General features: G+C 42.5%; 1 protein-coding gene across 1 annotated transcript in view; it reads left to right on the forward strand.

Moving 5' to 3' along the window:
* Positions 1 to 17,500, forward strand: part of Rxfp1 (relaxin family peptide receptor 1) — a 70,622-nt gene that overhangs the window by 28,529 nt on the left and 24,593 nt on the right. The window contains exons 6-10 of the mRNA XM_028754901.1: positions 6,831 to 6,902; positions 9,482 to 9,553; positions 9,640 to 9,711; positions 10,992 to 11,066; positions 14,286 to 14,357. Of these exons, the coding sequence (XP_028610734.1) occupies positions 6,831 to 6,902; positions 9,482 to 9,553; positions 9,640 to 9,711; positions 10,992 to 11,066; positions 14,286 to 14,357 (363 nt within the window). The remainder of the gene's footprint in view (positions 1 to 6,830; positions 6,903 to 9,481; positions 9,554 to 9,639; positions 9,712 to 10,991; positions 11,067 to 14,285; positions 14,358 to 17,500) is intronic.

Here is a 17,500-nt window from a genome sequence, read left to right on the forward strand (position 1 = left end):
ATTCTTAACTCACTCATGTCTACAGTCCCTATGTCTCCCTCTCCTTCTCCTTCCTTTTTGCACCTTCTGTTTCTGTATGAACACACACATATATATATTTATGGTTTAGAGCCAAACAAACCATCCAACACATTTCCTGAACCTATAAGTTTTTATGCTATAAGATGCCTCTGGGATAGACCCAAACATAATAGAGACACCTGTACCAATGTAAGACTTCCATTTTGAATAATGGTCAAGTAAAGTTTGAGTTCCCAAGATCTCCCTAGGAACTGACATCCTGCTTGACAGAAAGACATAGATGTGAGTAACTGACATCCTGGTTGGCAAGTTAAGACGTGAATGTTAGACAAGGCAAGTCCCTTGCCACAGTCAAATACCCCAACCAATGAGAGCAGGATAAGTATACAACAAAGACATCTTCCTAAGGAAATCCCCCTATCCCTAAATCCTGATTGGTGGAATGACTTGGGACAAATGTTTATAGATCTCAGGCTCTAAAAGCCCTTTAGGACTTTAACTCAGTGTCACAGTTCAGTTCCCAAATCTGACCAGGGCCCTGGGGCATATGCTCAATAAACTATCCCTGTCCGACTGAGATCAGTGTTCATGTGATTTGTGATGTGATTTCTGGACCCCAACATGTCAAGGTTCTCTAGAGTGTGTGTGTGTGTGTGTGTGTGTGTGTGTGTGTGTGTGTGTGTTCATACAGAAATAGAAGGTGCAAAAAGGAAGGAGAGGGAGACATAGGGACTGTAGACATGAGTGAGTTAAGAATGAGTATTGCTTTTCAGAAGATCAGAATTCAGATCCCAGCCCAAGTTGGCCACTCACAATTGTCTATAAATCTAGCTCCAAGTGATCCAATACCTCAGGCCTCTAGGGAGACCCATTCATATGCACATAAGGAACACAAACACCTATGCGCAACTAAAAATAAAATCAATCCTTTAAAAGAATTGTTAGAGATCTGGTGATCTTCAGCAAGATCTACTATCACTATTAAATAGTGGGCAAGGGATGTAGCTCTGGGGAAGAACGCTTGCTCAGTGTGTGCAAGACTCTGGCTTTAAACAGCACCACAGGTTTAAGAGGGGGAAAAAAAAAGTTTAAATTGTGAAGAATTTGACTTAGTCAATATTCTATTGCTGTGAAGAGACACCATGACCATGACAACTCTTATAAAGGAAAGCATTTAATCAGGGCTGGTTTACTGTTAAGAGGTTTAGTCTATTTTCATCATGGTGGCACGTAGGCAAACATGGTTCTGGACAAGTAGCTGAGAGTTCCACATCCAGATCCATAGACAGCAGGAAGAAACACTGGGCTTGGCTTGAGTATCTAAAGCCACAAAGCCCCCACCCCCACCCCACAGTGACACACTTCCTCTAACAAGGCCAAACCTCTTAATCCCTGACTGGCAGCTCCACTCCCTAATGATGAAACATTCAAATAATGTGAGCCTATGGGGGACATTGCTGTTCAAAACACCACAGAATTTTTCATGTGTTAGCAGACTCAGTTAAGCAGGTTCATTCTTCATCTTGGCCTTGATCAGCATTGGGCATGCTTGCCTCTCTTCAGGTAAGCTTCATGAGCTTCATGCGTTCTCATAATCCACAGTACCCAAGGTGATCTCTATGTGATTTAGGTCAACTTTATGCTTGAGTCATAAATAATTATTGACTTATTGGACTTTGATGCTCTGTCCCTGAAGCATACTATCAAGAAAAACATCTTGAAGCTTCTCCCTGCTTATGGACACCTTGATTTAATTTTAATGTATTATTACATATGTGTACTTTCTTAAAAAATAGATGGAGTTAGTATAAACATACTACAATCATCAACATATCCCCAGTAACCAAAGCTGCACAGCCTGGAACAGGCTGGACCTGAAGAGGGGTGAAGTTGATACTAAGACAGAAATGGGTGGCATTTTCTTACTCTGTCCATCCTCTGGACTTGAGACTTCATTTTCAAAGTCATAACAGAAAGATATGGACTTGATTGGCACATATTATGATAATGAAGAGTTCATCCAGGACATATATTTCAACAGTATATATCAGATTGGCCTCTAAGAGGATGTGCTGGTACCTCATAGCCCTCAGATGACCAAGCATCAGCCATGAGCTACCACCTCCTGCTTGCAAGGACCATCTCCCAAGCAAAACACCTGTGACTGCTCATGGTAGTCTATGTAGGCAGCTTCTCCTGGAAGGGTTGTCTGTGGGAAGAGATTTCAGGGTACACTCTAGATGGCCTCATCACAATGTGGATGACACACCAGCAGTTATATGAGAGTTGAAATGTGCAGAGAATCAAGCAAATGGCCTGTCGAAGGGGATGCTGAAGGAGAGTGGCCTCTGGAAACTTTATCCATGAATTGTTGGAACTCTTTCCAGGAAAAGTTTTTAATGAAGAAAAAGAGGACCTGAGCCCAACCCAAGGGGACTCGAGTGTTCCAGAAAAAGACCTTAGTCCAGGAGAGGTCAGCCAGCCAGCCCAGGACAGCAGCAGCCAGCACTCAGTTCTGCTCATGTTGCTCACAATGAATGATCCACTATTTCCAGGAAAGGAACCAGAGCAGGAGAGACACTATGAGACAGGTTGGGATCAGTGCCACCAAGATAGGCATCTGGCTAGAAGAAAATGATTTTAAATAGATTTAAATCAACTCACTTGATCAGGACTGAAGGATGGAGGGCTCCAAACCCTTCACCTCCTCCAAACATCCAGGTGATACCTCCGCCTACAGGATTGAAGACAGCTTGGCCGCGCTCCCAACTCCGTACTTCCTACTGCCAAGGGAAAGAATCTAAGTCACTGCACTGTTCCTTGCCTTGAGTGGGGTATTTTACAAAGCAGCAGTTGGTTTCATTTTGAGTACAGAAGCAGAGGCGAGATTACACTGTCCCTGGGTTGTGGTTTGAATACGAATTGTCCTCCTTCAGCTCAAATGCTTAAACAACTGGTGTCCAGCTGGTGGCGCTGTAGTGGAAGGTTATGGAGCTTTAGAAGGTGGAGCGGAGGAAATGGATGACCGGGATTTTGTAGCCCATTTCTTGTTCTGCCTCAGCTCTCTTGGAGGAAGATAGAGCTAACAAGCTGCCTCCTGCCCTACCTTCCCTGACTTGAGGGGCAATGTCCCCTCAATCTGCAAGTCAGGATAAACCTGTCCTCCCCTAAGTTGTTCCTTGTCAGGTGTTTTGTCATAGCGTGGAAAATGAAGCTAACTAATCCTTTCATATCTGTGTGTATACATGTGCAAACCCTGAGACACTGACTGATAACTTACTTCTGCAAGAAAAAGAATACCACCTATCAACTTATCTAAGTTGTTTGGAAATTTGTGGGTGCATGGTGTATTCAGACCACAGCTTGAAGTCCAGACGCATGAACTTACTGAACCACCAGACTAACAGAGCGTGAGACATACTCATCGAAACCTGTCATCTGACTATCCTAAGCTACACCAAGAACTCCCAGCTGTCCCCAGGACTTCAGCTCAGCACAGTCACCAACAGGTGGCAAGATTCACACAGATTGCTATCCGTCCATCCAAATCTAGTGTTTCGCCTCCTCGGTCCTATGCCTTGGCAAACCAGCAGCACCGTGGCTGTGCCTGCCTGCAACAAATCTCCAACTGTATTTGCTAATGTTTCATCTAAGCATCTGCATCAGCTCTGTTGCTGCCTTCAGTAAAGCCCTCATGAATTACAGCCTCTATAACCTTTTTACAATCCTGTAACGCACCCCTCGTGAGTGAGTGTGCATGCGTGCGTGCGTGCGTGTGTGTGTGTGTGTGTGTGTGTGTGTGTGTGTGTAGTTGAGGGTTTATCTAAGAGTTAATTAATATTGGTAATAGAAGAACCCGTGACTGCCGTGGCTATGCTGTAAAGCAGTGGTTCTCAACCTTCTTGATGCTGTAACCCTTTGATACAGTTCTTCGGGCTGTGGTGACTTCCAAAAGTAAAGCTATTTCATTGATACTTCATAACTGTAATTTTACTACTATTATGAATCGTAACATAAATATCGGATATGTGACCCACAGGTTGAGAACTACTGTTGCAAAGAGCAATCAGAACTATGTTATATACTACAGCCAACAAAAACAATAAATCTTACAAATGTGTTGCTATTCAGTAAATTCTGACAGGGTGAGAAGACCCAAATATATCCGTCCGTGTTTCTGACATCATGTGCTCATGACAGACATAATTTTTCAGTTTTATCTTCTGATAGCAAAATAAAAAGAAGGGCATAACCCTCAAAAGGCCAAGGCTCTGCCTCGTGTTGTCAGAGATTTGTCTGTCTTTCTACAGTTTAAACTGTATAATAAACTTGGTTTTTTTTTTTAATGATAGATGGAACCAGAGGGAACCCAAATGAAAAATTAGTAACTTCATACAAATAAACTATTCTAAAGAGCCAGGTAGCTTGAAGGAAGATGAATTTTGTGTTTGAGAATAAAACTCAAATGACAATCCATTTTTCAGAATTTCTCAGCTAAAAAAAAAAAAAGGTTTTTCGCGGCAACTCCCTGAATCTTCCGGCGTCCAAAGGCTCTTCCTGATCTCTAGCTCCGCCCTGTGGCCACATATTTAAATGGCATCGGTAACAGTTCTATAGCATCGATACACAAAAACATTTTGGTTTTTTGTTTGTTTGTTTGTTTGTTTGTTTGTTTGTTTTTATGGATGTTTTACCTGCATGTCTATCTGTGCACCACGTGTATGCCTCGTGCCTGTGCAGGCCAGAAGAAGGCTTTGGATTCATCCGAACTAGAATTACAGACGGTTGTGAGCCACGCTGTGGATTCTGGGAGTGGATCCTGAGTTTTCTGGAAGAGCAGTCAGTGCCCTCAACTGCTGAGCCATCTCTCCATTCCCTACTTGTGTTTTGAGACAAGTCTCACTCTGTAGACCCAGCTGGCCTAAAACTAAGAGAATTCCTCGTGCCTCAGTGTCCCAAGTACTCAGATTATAGACTTAAGCCTCCAGTCCTGACTCTGGAATTTTTGCAAATCACTCCAAGCAACAACAATCCAAAAAGCCTAACGACAAAACATTTCATCCAGTTCTTGAGGCACACCTCGACTCCACACACAGACACTGTGCGATCTGCTGCTTACTGGACACTCACTACGGGTGAAAACACAACACTCCATCTTCAAGTCTCTCTGTGTATCAGTAAAGATGTGTCACCTACCACATAAGCTGGCCACAGCATGTCATGTGAAAGAATCAATTCCATAGCTGCATTTTTCAGGTAGAATCAGGGGGATGCCTTTGAATCAAAACCAAACTAACTGAAGTCCATTCATACTGATTTCTGTCTTTTTGCTCCTAAGAAGTCATATATGAATTTAAGACATTCTCCAGAACAATAGTAACATGGATTCCAGGCCCGCCATCTTTGCTTCATCGTCCCTCACAACCACAGGGCTGCAATGCTGCACATGGGTGCACGGAATGGGAGAGCTTAGCCCTGGGTCCTGTTCCTTCTAACATGCAGTCACGTATGGAGTCCAAACGTACAAAGTGACTGGAGGTCACTCTGTAAGCCTGCACTTTTGTCTTGACATTCCAATCTAGTTTACTGGCCATTTAAACCCCTTATAGGCTGTCTCAAGAGCTTTTGCAAACAAGGTTTAGGGTGTCAGGTTACTCAAACTAAATTTGATTTATTAGGATTTAGGGTTGCTTTGCGATAAGTTGTGGTATCGTGTGTCACATTTTGGGGGGGGGTCTGGTTCTGTGTGAGCGCTTATAAATATGAATAACTGTAACAGGACATTTTAAAAGCCTGGCTTTCAGGCCCATGTGATCAGTGAGTGCTTTTCTCTGCATTAGTTCTTGTCTAGAAAATTTTAGATGGCAACTTTAACTCCTATTGGTGTACCTTTACAACTTAGTTTTACTAATTGAAAATTTCATGCAATATATTCCTATCATATTCATCCCACTGTCCTCCCAGATCCATCCCTACCTCCATATCTCTCCCGGCTATGTGACTTCTTTCTGTGCTTTCTTTTAACGACTCAGTCTAATTTGTGTTGTCCATATACTTAGAGTGGGAGACAGGGCATCCAATGGAACAGTTAACCTACCAGGGTTAACTTAAAGAAAACTGGGTCTCCCTTACACTAGAAGCCTTCACCTGCCAGTACCTCAGCAGATAAGGGCAGTGGTTCATGACCCCCTCACTTCCCCTCCCCCATGCTAGAACACTGACTGGCTTGATCTTGTGCAAAGCAGCGGCTGCCCTGAGCTCATGATCAGTGGTCCTGTCAAGCACCAGACACACTGCATCACTCCTGCCCTCCAGACTTCGCACCTCCTCCTCCCCAACGGCCCCTGAGCCTTGGGCTGGGCTGTGATGGAGATGTCCCAGTTAGCCGAGCACTCCATTGAACATGTTCTCTGAACTTTGACCAGTACTGAGTATTCACTATACAAAGACACTTCCCTAGTGAGGTCTGCCAGCTGCTCTAACTTGTGAGTAGAGATACAGGCTTGAAGGTCTGTTGGATACTATTTCCATTTATAGCTTCACCTTGCAAATAGACACTGACCCAAGCACACATGAATTTAACAGTAAAATACCCGTTTTGGCCAGTTATTTCACTGTATCTCCCTTTCCTCTCAGGTCAATTTCTAATTTCAGTAAAATACACTCGAGGAGATTTATCATCTCAGCTTTGCCAGGGACTAGGCTGTCGGCACAAGCGTGGGCCACCTCCGATTATATGTGCCAGAGTGTTTTATCTTGTGAAGTTGACACTATTGTATTGTTTTCTTTTTGACTACTCTTGGTCACAGGTGCCTGCAAAACAATAAGATTCGCTCCATAAGTGTCTCTGCCTTCAGAGGACTGCACAGCCTCACTAAACTGTAAGTAACGGGGCTAAATGGCTCCCTGGACCAAGAGCATTAGTTCAGGCTAATCCATTCCAGTCCAAACCAGTACTCCTGCTTAGTAGAATGGCAGGGGACCTTCAAGTAGTGCTGAGAGGACAGTGTGGTAGAGGGCCTGGGGAGCGCGGGATTGAGAGCACCCTGTGTTCTGGCTGAGGCTTGATTTCTCTTGTCGTGTGAGTGGCCTTGGGCACCAACTCCTTCTAATCTCCTCTAATAGCGCCAACTCCCGGGCTGTTGTGGGAAGAGATTTTAAAAACTCATAGGAAACACCCAGGATGGGTAAACTTTCCAGTTGAGTAACAGCTAGATTTCTCCATGTTCTATGCCACTGGTGTGGTGTCTTCAACAATAGGGTCTTAGTTTCAAGTTGTGGAACCTACCATTTAATAGCATTGTCAATAGCCTACAGTGTTTGAGGATGTCTATGGAACCTCTTTGGCCAAAATATCCACAAAATGTAACTCATTCCTGGTACTGGGGGAGGGGTCGGAGGACATAGTAGTGTATGATATCTTGTTAGGGCATTGTCTTCCTCCATCATGTGGTGACTCCTTTCAGACTCCTTTTATGTCTACACCTTAGAAAGTTTCTACAGTAATAAACTTCCACATGGACTTCCAAAGGGCCTTTGGAGTTAGTTGCTCCTCCCTACATTCCCTCCTGTACCTTGATCTCCATCCGCAGCCTCCTACTCCTCCTGCCCACCCACCTCCACCCCTTCACTCCCCATGTTCTATTTTCCCCATTATTCCTTTATAACACTGTCTTCTACAGCCCTTCCTTGGCAGCTGCACCATTTTAATCTCCCACCAACAGCATATAAGAGTTCTAGTTGCTTTCACCCTTGCCCTCACCCATGCCCCCACGCCACTCCGCTCCCACCCCAGCCCTCACCCTAGACCTCAGCCTCACACAAACAACTTAAAGGGAAGGAGATTCAGCGTGGTATGTGGCTTCAGAAGTCCATCACGGCAGACAGCATGGTGCAGCATACATCCCTGGGAAGTCTCTGCTGACCTTCCTATAAGACCTTGGCTAGATGGGGCCTGCCTTAAAAAAGAAAGAAAGAAAGAAAGAAAGAAAGAAAGAAAGAAAGAAAGAAAGAAAGAAAGAAGAGAAGAGAAGAGAAAAGAAAAGAAAAGAAAAGAAAAGAAAAGAAAAGAAATCCTCCTAAAAGGCTAATTGTGGAGAGGTGTCAGTGTGTTCCATTTATCTGGGACAGTGAAATGTGAACAAGTGCTTGCAAATGAGCCATAGGCAGGGATGTGGGCAGGAATAGCGTTCTCATAGTGATACATGCAGAGTGCAGATGTCATGATCTGTCTCAGATGCGACTACAGTGCTATGAGGGAGGGAGCCCTATGCAAATCTTAGAAATGAAGGAGCTAAAGATCACTGGAAGTAACTGTTTGCTCAAGATCACACGGCTCATAGCCAATAGAAGAGTCAGAAACCATCAGTTCACAACAGACTCAAATCAAAGATTCCCTCACTGAAGAGACCGAGATCTAAACAGACGAGGTCAACCCAGTACAGCAGTGCAGGCTAGCTTTTCAGGGAGAGAGGTGAAGGTAGGCTCAAATTCATTAACAAGCCGTGCACAGCCCCCTCCAGCTTCCAAGTTCTTGCCGGGCTCCAGTCATAAGGAGGCAAATTCCTTAATGCCTCATTTTCTTGTGGCTCTTGCCTCTGCATACTCTATCACCTCTGCCAATTCTGTGCTTTGTGAATACCATGTCTTTATCCAAGATGCTTCTCAACTGTGCCTCCTTCTTTTTTCCTCCATCCCCCCCCCCGCCCCGTATTCCTCAGTTTCCAGTCTTTACAGATCAGATGCCTTCTGCAAATGAGTAACCACATGTTGTACACATCCCTCTGGGCTTTGCAGGTTGCCTAGTTAGCTTTTCCCATCCTGTCTGCCTCTCCAGATTTAATGTCCTTCAATGAATAGGCTGTTATGTTCCCTAAAACTATCCCATTTGTTAACTCTCTGTTGCTATAACAAAATCCTTGAGATAATGAACTTACAAAGAGGAAAGATCTTGGCTCTCCCTTTTGAGCTTTGTCTGTGATTGGCTGACTCCGTGACTTTGAGCCTATGCTGAGGCAGCACAAGGGGGTGGAAACTCATGGTAGAACATGCCCCTACCTCATGGCTGCAAAGTAAGGAAGAGAAAGACATCATTTAAGAGCACCATGGAAGAGCATGTCCCAAATGACCTGAGGAGACGCACAGGGCCCTCCTTCTTAAAGGTCCTCAGCCCCTCCCAACAGTGCCCCCTGGGGACAAAGCCTTTGACTGACAGATCACAGGCTGATACCTATCCAGAAGACAGCAGAGTAGGTCACTAAAACATAGACCAATTCATTACCTAACTGTGGGAAAATTAAAGCTAGATATGACATAAAAAATGATAAGGGCCCTTAGAAGTTCAAAAGCAGGAAGTTGTGTGTGTGATGAGCATGGTATAGCAGAGGTGATGGTTGGTATTACTTTCCTTCTTATAAAACATAAAAAGAATAAACTCACTGCTGTTATGTCTCCTTTCCAGGTACCTCAGTCATAACAGAATAACCTTCCTAAAGCCAGGAGTTTTTGAAGATCTCCACAGACTAGAATGGCTGTATGTTTCATTTGTGTGGTGTTTCCTTGTACTGGTTTTAAGGTTCTAAAAATACACACATGACTCTGTTGTCTTGTTGCCGACAGGATAATTGAAGACAATCACCTCAGTCGGATTTCCCCACTCACATTTTATGGACTAAATTCTCTTATTCTCTTGTAAGTACTCAGTTAAAACAGAGAGGTGAGGGGGCTGGTGAGATGGCTCAGTGGTTAAGAGCACTGACTGCTCTTCCAGAGGTCATGAGTTCAAATCCCAGCAACCACATGGTGGCTCACAACCATCTGCAATGAGATCTGATGCCCTCTTGTGGGGTGTCTGAAGACAGCTACAGTGTACTTATAATAAATAAAAAATAAAATTAAAAAAAAAAAGATTTCATTTAAAAAAAAAAAAAAAAAACAGAGAGGTGAGACGGCTCAGTGTGAGAAGGCGATTGCCACCAAGCCTGACAACCTGAGTTCAATCCCCAGGACCTACGTGGTAGAAAGATCCACGCCTGCAGGTTGTGAACTCTACATACAAATGGTAGCACACTGTATTACTTAGAGTTTCTATTGCTGTGAAGAGACACCAGGACCACAGCAGCTTTTAGAAAGGAAAACATTTCACTGGTGCTGGCATGGCAGGGAACATGGTGGCGTGCAGGCAAACAGGTGCTGGAGAAGGAGCTGTGAGTTCTACATCTTGATTGGCTTCTGAGACACCAAAGCCCAACCCCATAGTGACACACATCCTCCTCCAAGGCCACACCTCCTAATAGTGCTACTCCCTATGGGCCAAGGATTCAAGCACATGCATCTATGGGGGTCATTCCTATTCAAACCACCACAGACACACACACACACACACACACACACACACCAATAAATAAGTAAATCAATGTAATAAAAATTTTAAAGTATTCAAACTGAAGAAAGAGACAGAAATAAAACATCAAACATTTAAGCATAGAAGCATTTATTTATAATTATTAAATTATAGGAGAAGCTTTCTCGACTAAACTACCTTAACCATATTCTCTAAGGCAATGTATAAGTCTGACTGTTTTGTAACAATGCTCTGCCAGCTCACCAGACCTGACCACAGGCGACCATTGTACTGTGTACTTGAGCGCCAGCACTCCCATGTAGTAACCTCAGCAAAGGAAAGCCTCCTACAAAGATCGCCTCATTTGCCCAACCTGCTGCGGATGGGCACAGGCTTTTGCTCAGAGACTAATATTACTGTTTCCTGCAGGAGAACCGATGTATATAAAAAATGTTCTTACTACCAAGGCACTTCAATACTGCAGGGCGTGCAGAAAAAAAGTGGTAGGCAAGACTTGTAGGATGGGGTTCTCTCAGTTTCTGAAGAGTAATGATAACACTGTGTTTGCCTGGAGACAGAAAAGAACCAAAAAATGTAAAAATTTTTTCATGGTTTCTTTCCTTTTTAGAGTACTGATGAATAATGCCCTCACCCGTTTGCCTGACAAACCCTTCTGTCAGCACATGCCCCGGCTGCACTGGCTGTAAGTCAGTCTACCTCCCTCTCCCTATCTATCTATCTATCTATCTATCTATCTATCTATCTACCTATCTATCTATCTATCCACATATCCATCCATCCATCTATCCTCCTATCCATCCATCTATCCACCTATCCATCCATCTAGCCACCTATCCATCCATCTATCCACCTATCCATCCATCTATCCACCTATCCATCCATCTATCTACCTATTCATCCACCTATCTATCTACCTATCTACCTACCCATCCATCTGTCTGCCTATCCATCTATCCATTCATCCATCTATCTATCCACTACATTTTCTGAATTTGATTAACTCATGTTGGACACCACTGGTCTTCTGTGTCAGGTAGCTAGTGTATCAAGTTTCTTCACATTATTTTATTATTGTATTTTTATATTAAACACCCTCATTGGCTAACTTCTCTAAACTTTCACCAAAACGCAATACCTGAAAGAGAAAAGTATTTTAGAACCTGAAAGAAGGAAGTTGGAAGGAACATTACATGGTCTGTGTCACACTGCCTCTTCCCTCTGTCAATCACTCACCTATTAAGCTGATGCAGAAAGCGAAGTCGTTGAGTTTTACCCCTAAGTTCTGAGTGATGAGAATGTAATGTGTAGCACTAATCACGATACAATGGGGGCTGTGGGATGTTTTGAGAACGTCCCTTACTTGTTCTGTGTAATATGTTGACACAGTGGCTTTGCATAGTAGTAAGTGTCATTCCACTAGCTCGATCAGCCAGTAAATATGTCTGTTATGCCTTTGGCCTGGTGTGGTGGCGGACACCTGTAATCTTAGGAGGCTAAAGCAAGAGGCTGAGGAAGAAGGATCACTAGAGCTCAAGGTCAGCCTGGGTTACAGAGTGAACCCCTGATATCAAAATAAATAAATAAATTACAGGATGTTTGTTTGTTTGGCTGGCTGGTTTTGGTTTCTTAGGGTTTTTGGTTTCTTTGCCTTTTGGATGGTTTTTTGGTTTTGTTGTTTTGTTATCTTTTGTTTTATGGTTTTTTTTGTTTGCTTTTCTAAAGAAATGACCAAAATTACTATTTAAAAGTCCAGTCGACAAACTGCCTACTGGAATCAAGAAAGCTCCCTTTATCTCCTGTTTTGTAAGAAATTTTCAAAAGTCGATTGTTTGATAACCAAGTTTACAGCAAGCTAGACACACTGAGTGGTAAACTCAGGAAGATAATGAGAAACTTAGTAACTGAGCACAATCGAGCAGTACTTACAGAAGCAATCAACAGTTAAAACTGAGCACTGTGCGACTGGAGATACAGCTTGACGGCTGAGAGCTAACTTAGTGCAAAGGGTCCTGGGTTGAATCGTAAGCACCCAAAAAGAAAAATGTGAATCGAGGTTATTTTTTTTAACAAGGTTTCATTATGTTATTTCATTAACAAGGTAGCCCAGGCTAGCCTTAAACTCACTTGCAGCTATCCTCCTGTCCCAGTTTCCCTACTGCTGAGACGACAGGTGGGAGCTACTGCTAGCAACTTTTAATAGAGTATACTTTGATTTGTCGTAGAACACTGCCACCTGGTGGTAGGTTCATAAATGACCATTAGCAATAAAATAAAAGGAACAGGGCCAAACCAAATGCCTGAACCAAGATAAAGCTACTCTAAGCGTTTAGCAGCCACTTTCATAGAATGAGGAACTCTTCCTCAAAAAGGGCGATCTGCTGTTCATTCTACAGCCTGACTTCAAGTACGCTCCTCTTATGTTATTTTCCACCGTAAACATACCTTCCTCAATGATTTCAGTATTTAGATCCCTTAATTCCTGATCCTTCCAATCTCTGGGATATACTCCACTCTGTCAGTGTCGACTTTAGTGTAGTTCCCAAAGCAAAGCCGACAATGCCCTCAGTGCTGACAAAACACTGGCTTTTCTCTGGAGCTTTCCAAGTTTTCCTTGGAGGTTTTAGTAGCTCTTGCACACTTTTACCCTGCATGAATGACTGTTTCTTCTGAGTAATTTCATGCCATCTAGCAACCATTAAACTAAGTGCGTGATGCCCTTAGACCTAAGGGCAGTGTTCAAGGCAGGATATCCCTGAAGTTCTTTCTTTGTGCTCTGCAAAGTTCTACCATACATCTATTGCTGGTGTCAAAGGAGAGGTGCAATGTGAGAACAACCCCAGCTGGGAATGTTGCTCAGTGGTAGGCCACTAGTCTCCTATGTGCAAAGCACGTTGGTCTCCAGTAGTGGAAGAAAAACAGATAACTTCTGACGCTGTGAAGAGACTCCATGTGATGTCAGCGCCACACAGCACAAGCACTCGAGGAGAATGTCTAAGCACCTCCCCAGCTTGAAGTGCAGAATAAGGGAAGCTGTATAACCCTCTGACAGGGCGGATACGATGGCTCCCAGCAGTGGAGAGCTGTTAGGAATCTTTTCTAGACTACATAAGTTGGGGAGACAGGAACTAAATATTTTCTTCAGGAGACTGTCATTAAAAAAATGACAACTGTCAAAATGCAAAAAAACAACTGGTCATAGCATGCCCAATCCCAACACAACTTCCACACCTGTGTCATTAAAGGAACGTATCACAAGTGGAGGGGGCAGAAAGAGTGCTCAAGCAAAGGGACCAGCCGTGAGACTGTGTCTCCCAGAATAGACAAGAAGCTATACTCTCAATATCCCAACATTATGTCCACCTAAACAACACTCGAACAATGATAACACTAATAAACATGCTAAGGTCAAAGGGGAAACTCTCACTGGGCCCCACCCCTAGAGAAGTACAGGCAGCTAATGACTTCTGAGGAGGGAGAATTAGTCTTCCCCAGTGATGAGCACCTAATTGGTTATCCTATACAAGTGGTCAGCTCGGAGATATATATATATCAGGTTGTATTTCTATATTTGTGTGCGTGTGTGTGTGCACGTTTATATGTGTAGCAGTAAAAATGAAAGAAAAAGAGGACAGCAATTTGAGAGAGACTAAGAAGAGATGAAGAGACTGGGGGAGAAAAGGAAAGGGAAACATGATAAACCTCACACTGTGTTTACTATTGCTACAGAAGACAGACAATGTTACATGTATACAGCATAGATGTATTATATATGTATATTTGGCTGCTATACAAATTATGTTAACAGAATGTAAAGAAATGATATTTTATTTGATAGCAAATAATTCCTAGCCAATTTATGTCTTTCTATGAATTTAATTTGTGTTTTATGTTTATGTTCTAGGGACTTTGAAGGCAACCGTATCCATAATTTAAGAAATTTGACTTTTATTTCCTGCAATAATTTAACTGTCTTGTAAGTACTATCTTTTTGTAAAGTAATATTGACTCTCCTTACAAACCAAATGAATGCTTTATGCGAAACTTAGATAAATAATAGACAGACAGATAGATAAATAGATAGATGATAGATAGATAGATAGATAGATAGATAGACAGACAGATGATAGATAGATAGATAGATAGATAGATGATAAATAGATAGTGAAAATATCTATATGTAATGAAACTTTATATATTTGAAACAATCGGTTTAAAAAAAGAGAATATGAACTTGGGGGAAAAAGAAAAAAGGGGTATGAGGAAGGAAAGGGAAGGGAGAAATGATGTAATTCTAATCTAAAGAATAAAAGGAAAAATAAATCAATACCTTTAATCTTAGTACTCCAGAGGCAGAGGCATATCTCTAAGAGCTTGAGGCTAGCCTGATCTACGTAGTGATTTCCAAGCCAGCCATAGATAGATAGATAGATAGATAGATAGATAGATAGATAGACAGATCTTGTTAAATATATAACCCACTCATAAATATAACCTGCTCAGTCTATGTAATCTTACTCATACGTATGTTTTCAGGAATGACCATTTGGTATTAGCACTGACTTTTAAACTTCTACATGGAAAAAAAATCATTTGGATTCTTCCAGTAGGTGTCTATGGTTTAGGTCCAGAGTTACTGGGAGAAGGTGGCAATGTTTTGTTGTGATGGAAGGAGTTAAACATGTACAGCTACCACAAGACTTCCTGAAGACATGTCACAGTATTAAAATAACTGCAAAAAGTAGATTAGACTTCTAGGAAAGAAGATAGATGTCCATTTCTCATTTCTAATGTGAAACAACACCCTGACAAAGAGCAACTTAGGGAACAAAGTGTTTATTCTAGCTTACAATTCCAGGTTATAGTTCATCATTACAGAGAATTTATAGTGGCAGGACTTGAGGCAGCTGGTTACATCACCTCCTTGCTCAAGAGCAGAGAAAAATAATGCATGTATGCTTAATATTCTGCTGAATCTCTCTACTTCTATACAGTCCAGGGCCCCAAGAAAATAATGTTGCCCACTTTCAAGCTAGGTCTTCTTATATTAATTAAGGCAACTGTGATGGTTTGAAAATGTTTGCTCCAGAGAGTGGCACTATTTGAAGGTGTACCTTTGTTGGAATGGGCGTGGCCTTAGAGTAGGTGTGTCACTGTGGGAATGGGCTTTAAGACCTTCATCCTAGTTCTCTGGAAGCCAATCTTCTCCTAGAGCCTTCAGAACAAGAGCTAGAACTCTCAGCTCCTCCTGCACCATGCCTGACTGGATGCTGCCATGCTCCTGCCTTGATATAATGGACTGAACCTCTGAATCTGTAAGCCAGCCCCTATTAAATGTTGTCCTTATAAGAGTTGCCTTAGTCATGATGTTTGTTCACAGCAATGAAACCCTAAGACAGAAATTGGTACCAGGAATGGGGTATTTATGTGATAGGCCTGACCATGCTTTTGTTTGGAAAAAAATGTGGATTTTAAGACTTTGGATTTGGAAACCAATAGAATGCTTTAAATGGGCTTATTGTGCCATCCCAGTAGAAATATAGAAGACTTTGTTGCTGGAGTGATTTGAATTGTGTAAGCCTGACTCTGGAGGTTTCAGAGGAGAAGAATTTTAATATATGGCCAAGAGACTGTTTTGTGGAATTTTGGTGAAGAATGTGGCTGCTTTTTGCCACTGGTCAAAGTGTCTGCCTTTGGGACTAAGGTGAAGAGATTTAGATTAATTGCTTTGACAAAGAGAGTCTCAAAACAGCCTGGTATGAATTATGTTGTGTGGTTACTAAATGTCACTCTTATGAAGAGTGTTCTAATGAAAAGGAGTAAGGTGAGAAAAGAAAAAATACAAAATATATGGTTCAAATATTAAAAGAACCATAGGAAGTAGAATGCAGCTGAATCCTATGCTCTAGGAGATAGCAAATTTAGAGAGGGACTTTGGGGTAAGATCATACCCAGCTAATTTTAGGTTCAGGTGTGATGGTACGCCTTTAATCCCAGACTACAGAGCCATGCAGATCTCTGTGTACATGGTTAATCTACAGAACAAGTTTACAGAGCAACTTCCAGGGCAGCCAAGCTTAGACAGTAAGGAAGTTGGAAAACAGAAAGCTGGTAACAGAATAAAAGGGCATGTTTCACCACTAGCAAGCAGCAGAATTCAGCAGCTTCAGCCATGTGGCTCTGGCTTTAGAGTCAAGAATAAAAGGGAATACTGGGAAAATGATGCTGGTTAGCTAGAGCTAAGAAATTAGCAGTGGTTAAGAAGAGACCAGAGTCACTGAAGTGAAATCTGGGAAGTATTTTTTGAAAGCCCAAAGAAGTTGTGGTCTAGAGATATCCAAGGTTGTACCTCATGCTGCAGCTGGACCTGGTAATGTGTAAGAATTACCCAGATGGTACTGATTTTGAAGATAATGAAGGGGTCATGGAGAGCAGCTGAGGCTTGACATTCTGAGAGGCCATGGAAGGCCTTTAGTGAAGGTACAGCCTCCATTGCAGTTGACAGCCCAGATCTAAAGAGATCATGCAAAAAATTTGAGGCTTGGCACCATGAAGAGAGCATATGAGAGGCTATTGGTGAAGCCTACTTTCAGTGGAAGACCCCAGTGTATCGGAGATGCCAGTACTATGGGATGATCACCAAGAACAGCAGCAGCAGTGGAATGGAGTCAACCAGTGCCTTGAATGCCACAGAGGGCAGAGCTGGAGACGTGACATAAGCCCTTTAGAGGAGCCCAGAAGATCATGTGTGGATCTCAGACACTGTAACAAGAAGCTGTGAAGCTGAAGTTGACTTGGAGACCCCAAGATGTTAAAGATGTCAGAGCCATGGGACACCTGCCAAGGAAAGCTGCTAACAGGGAGTGGAACCAGGCCAGGAGAAAGAAATTTGTTGCAATCAACAAAGATGAAAAAGGAGTTGGAGATCTGAAGACTGCTTTGACATCAGACATGGAGATACAGAGTTTGGAGTTTGTCCAGCTGGTTTCTTGTCTTGCTTCGAGGATTACAGTTAAGTGACTGGATGAATCTCAGAAGAGGTTTTGGACTTTGGACTTTGGACTTTGGACTTTTAATATTGTTTAGACTGCTATAGACTATGGAGACTAAATGTATTTT

The sequence above is a fragment of the Grammomys surdaster genome, unplaced genomic scaffold (assembly GCF_004785775.1).
Source record: "Grammomys surdaster isolate TR1022 unplaced genomic scaffold, NIH_TR_1.0 126039, whole genome shotgun sequence".
NCBI classification, from domain to species: domain Eukaryota; kingdom Metazoa; phylum Chordata; class Mammalia; order Rodentia; family Muridae; genus Grammomys; species Grammomys surdaster.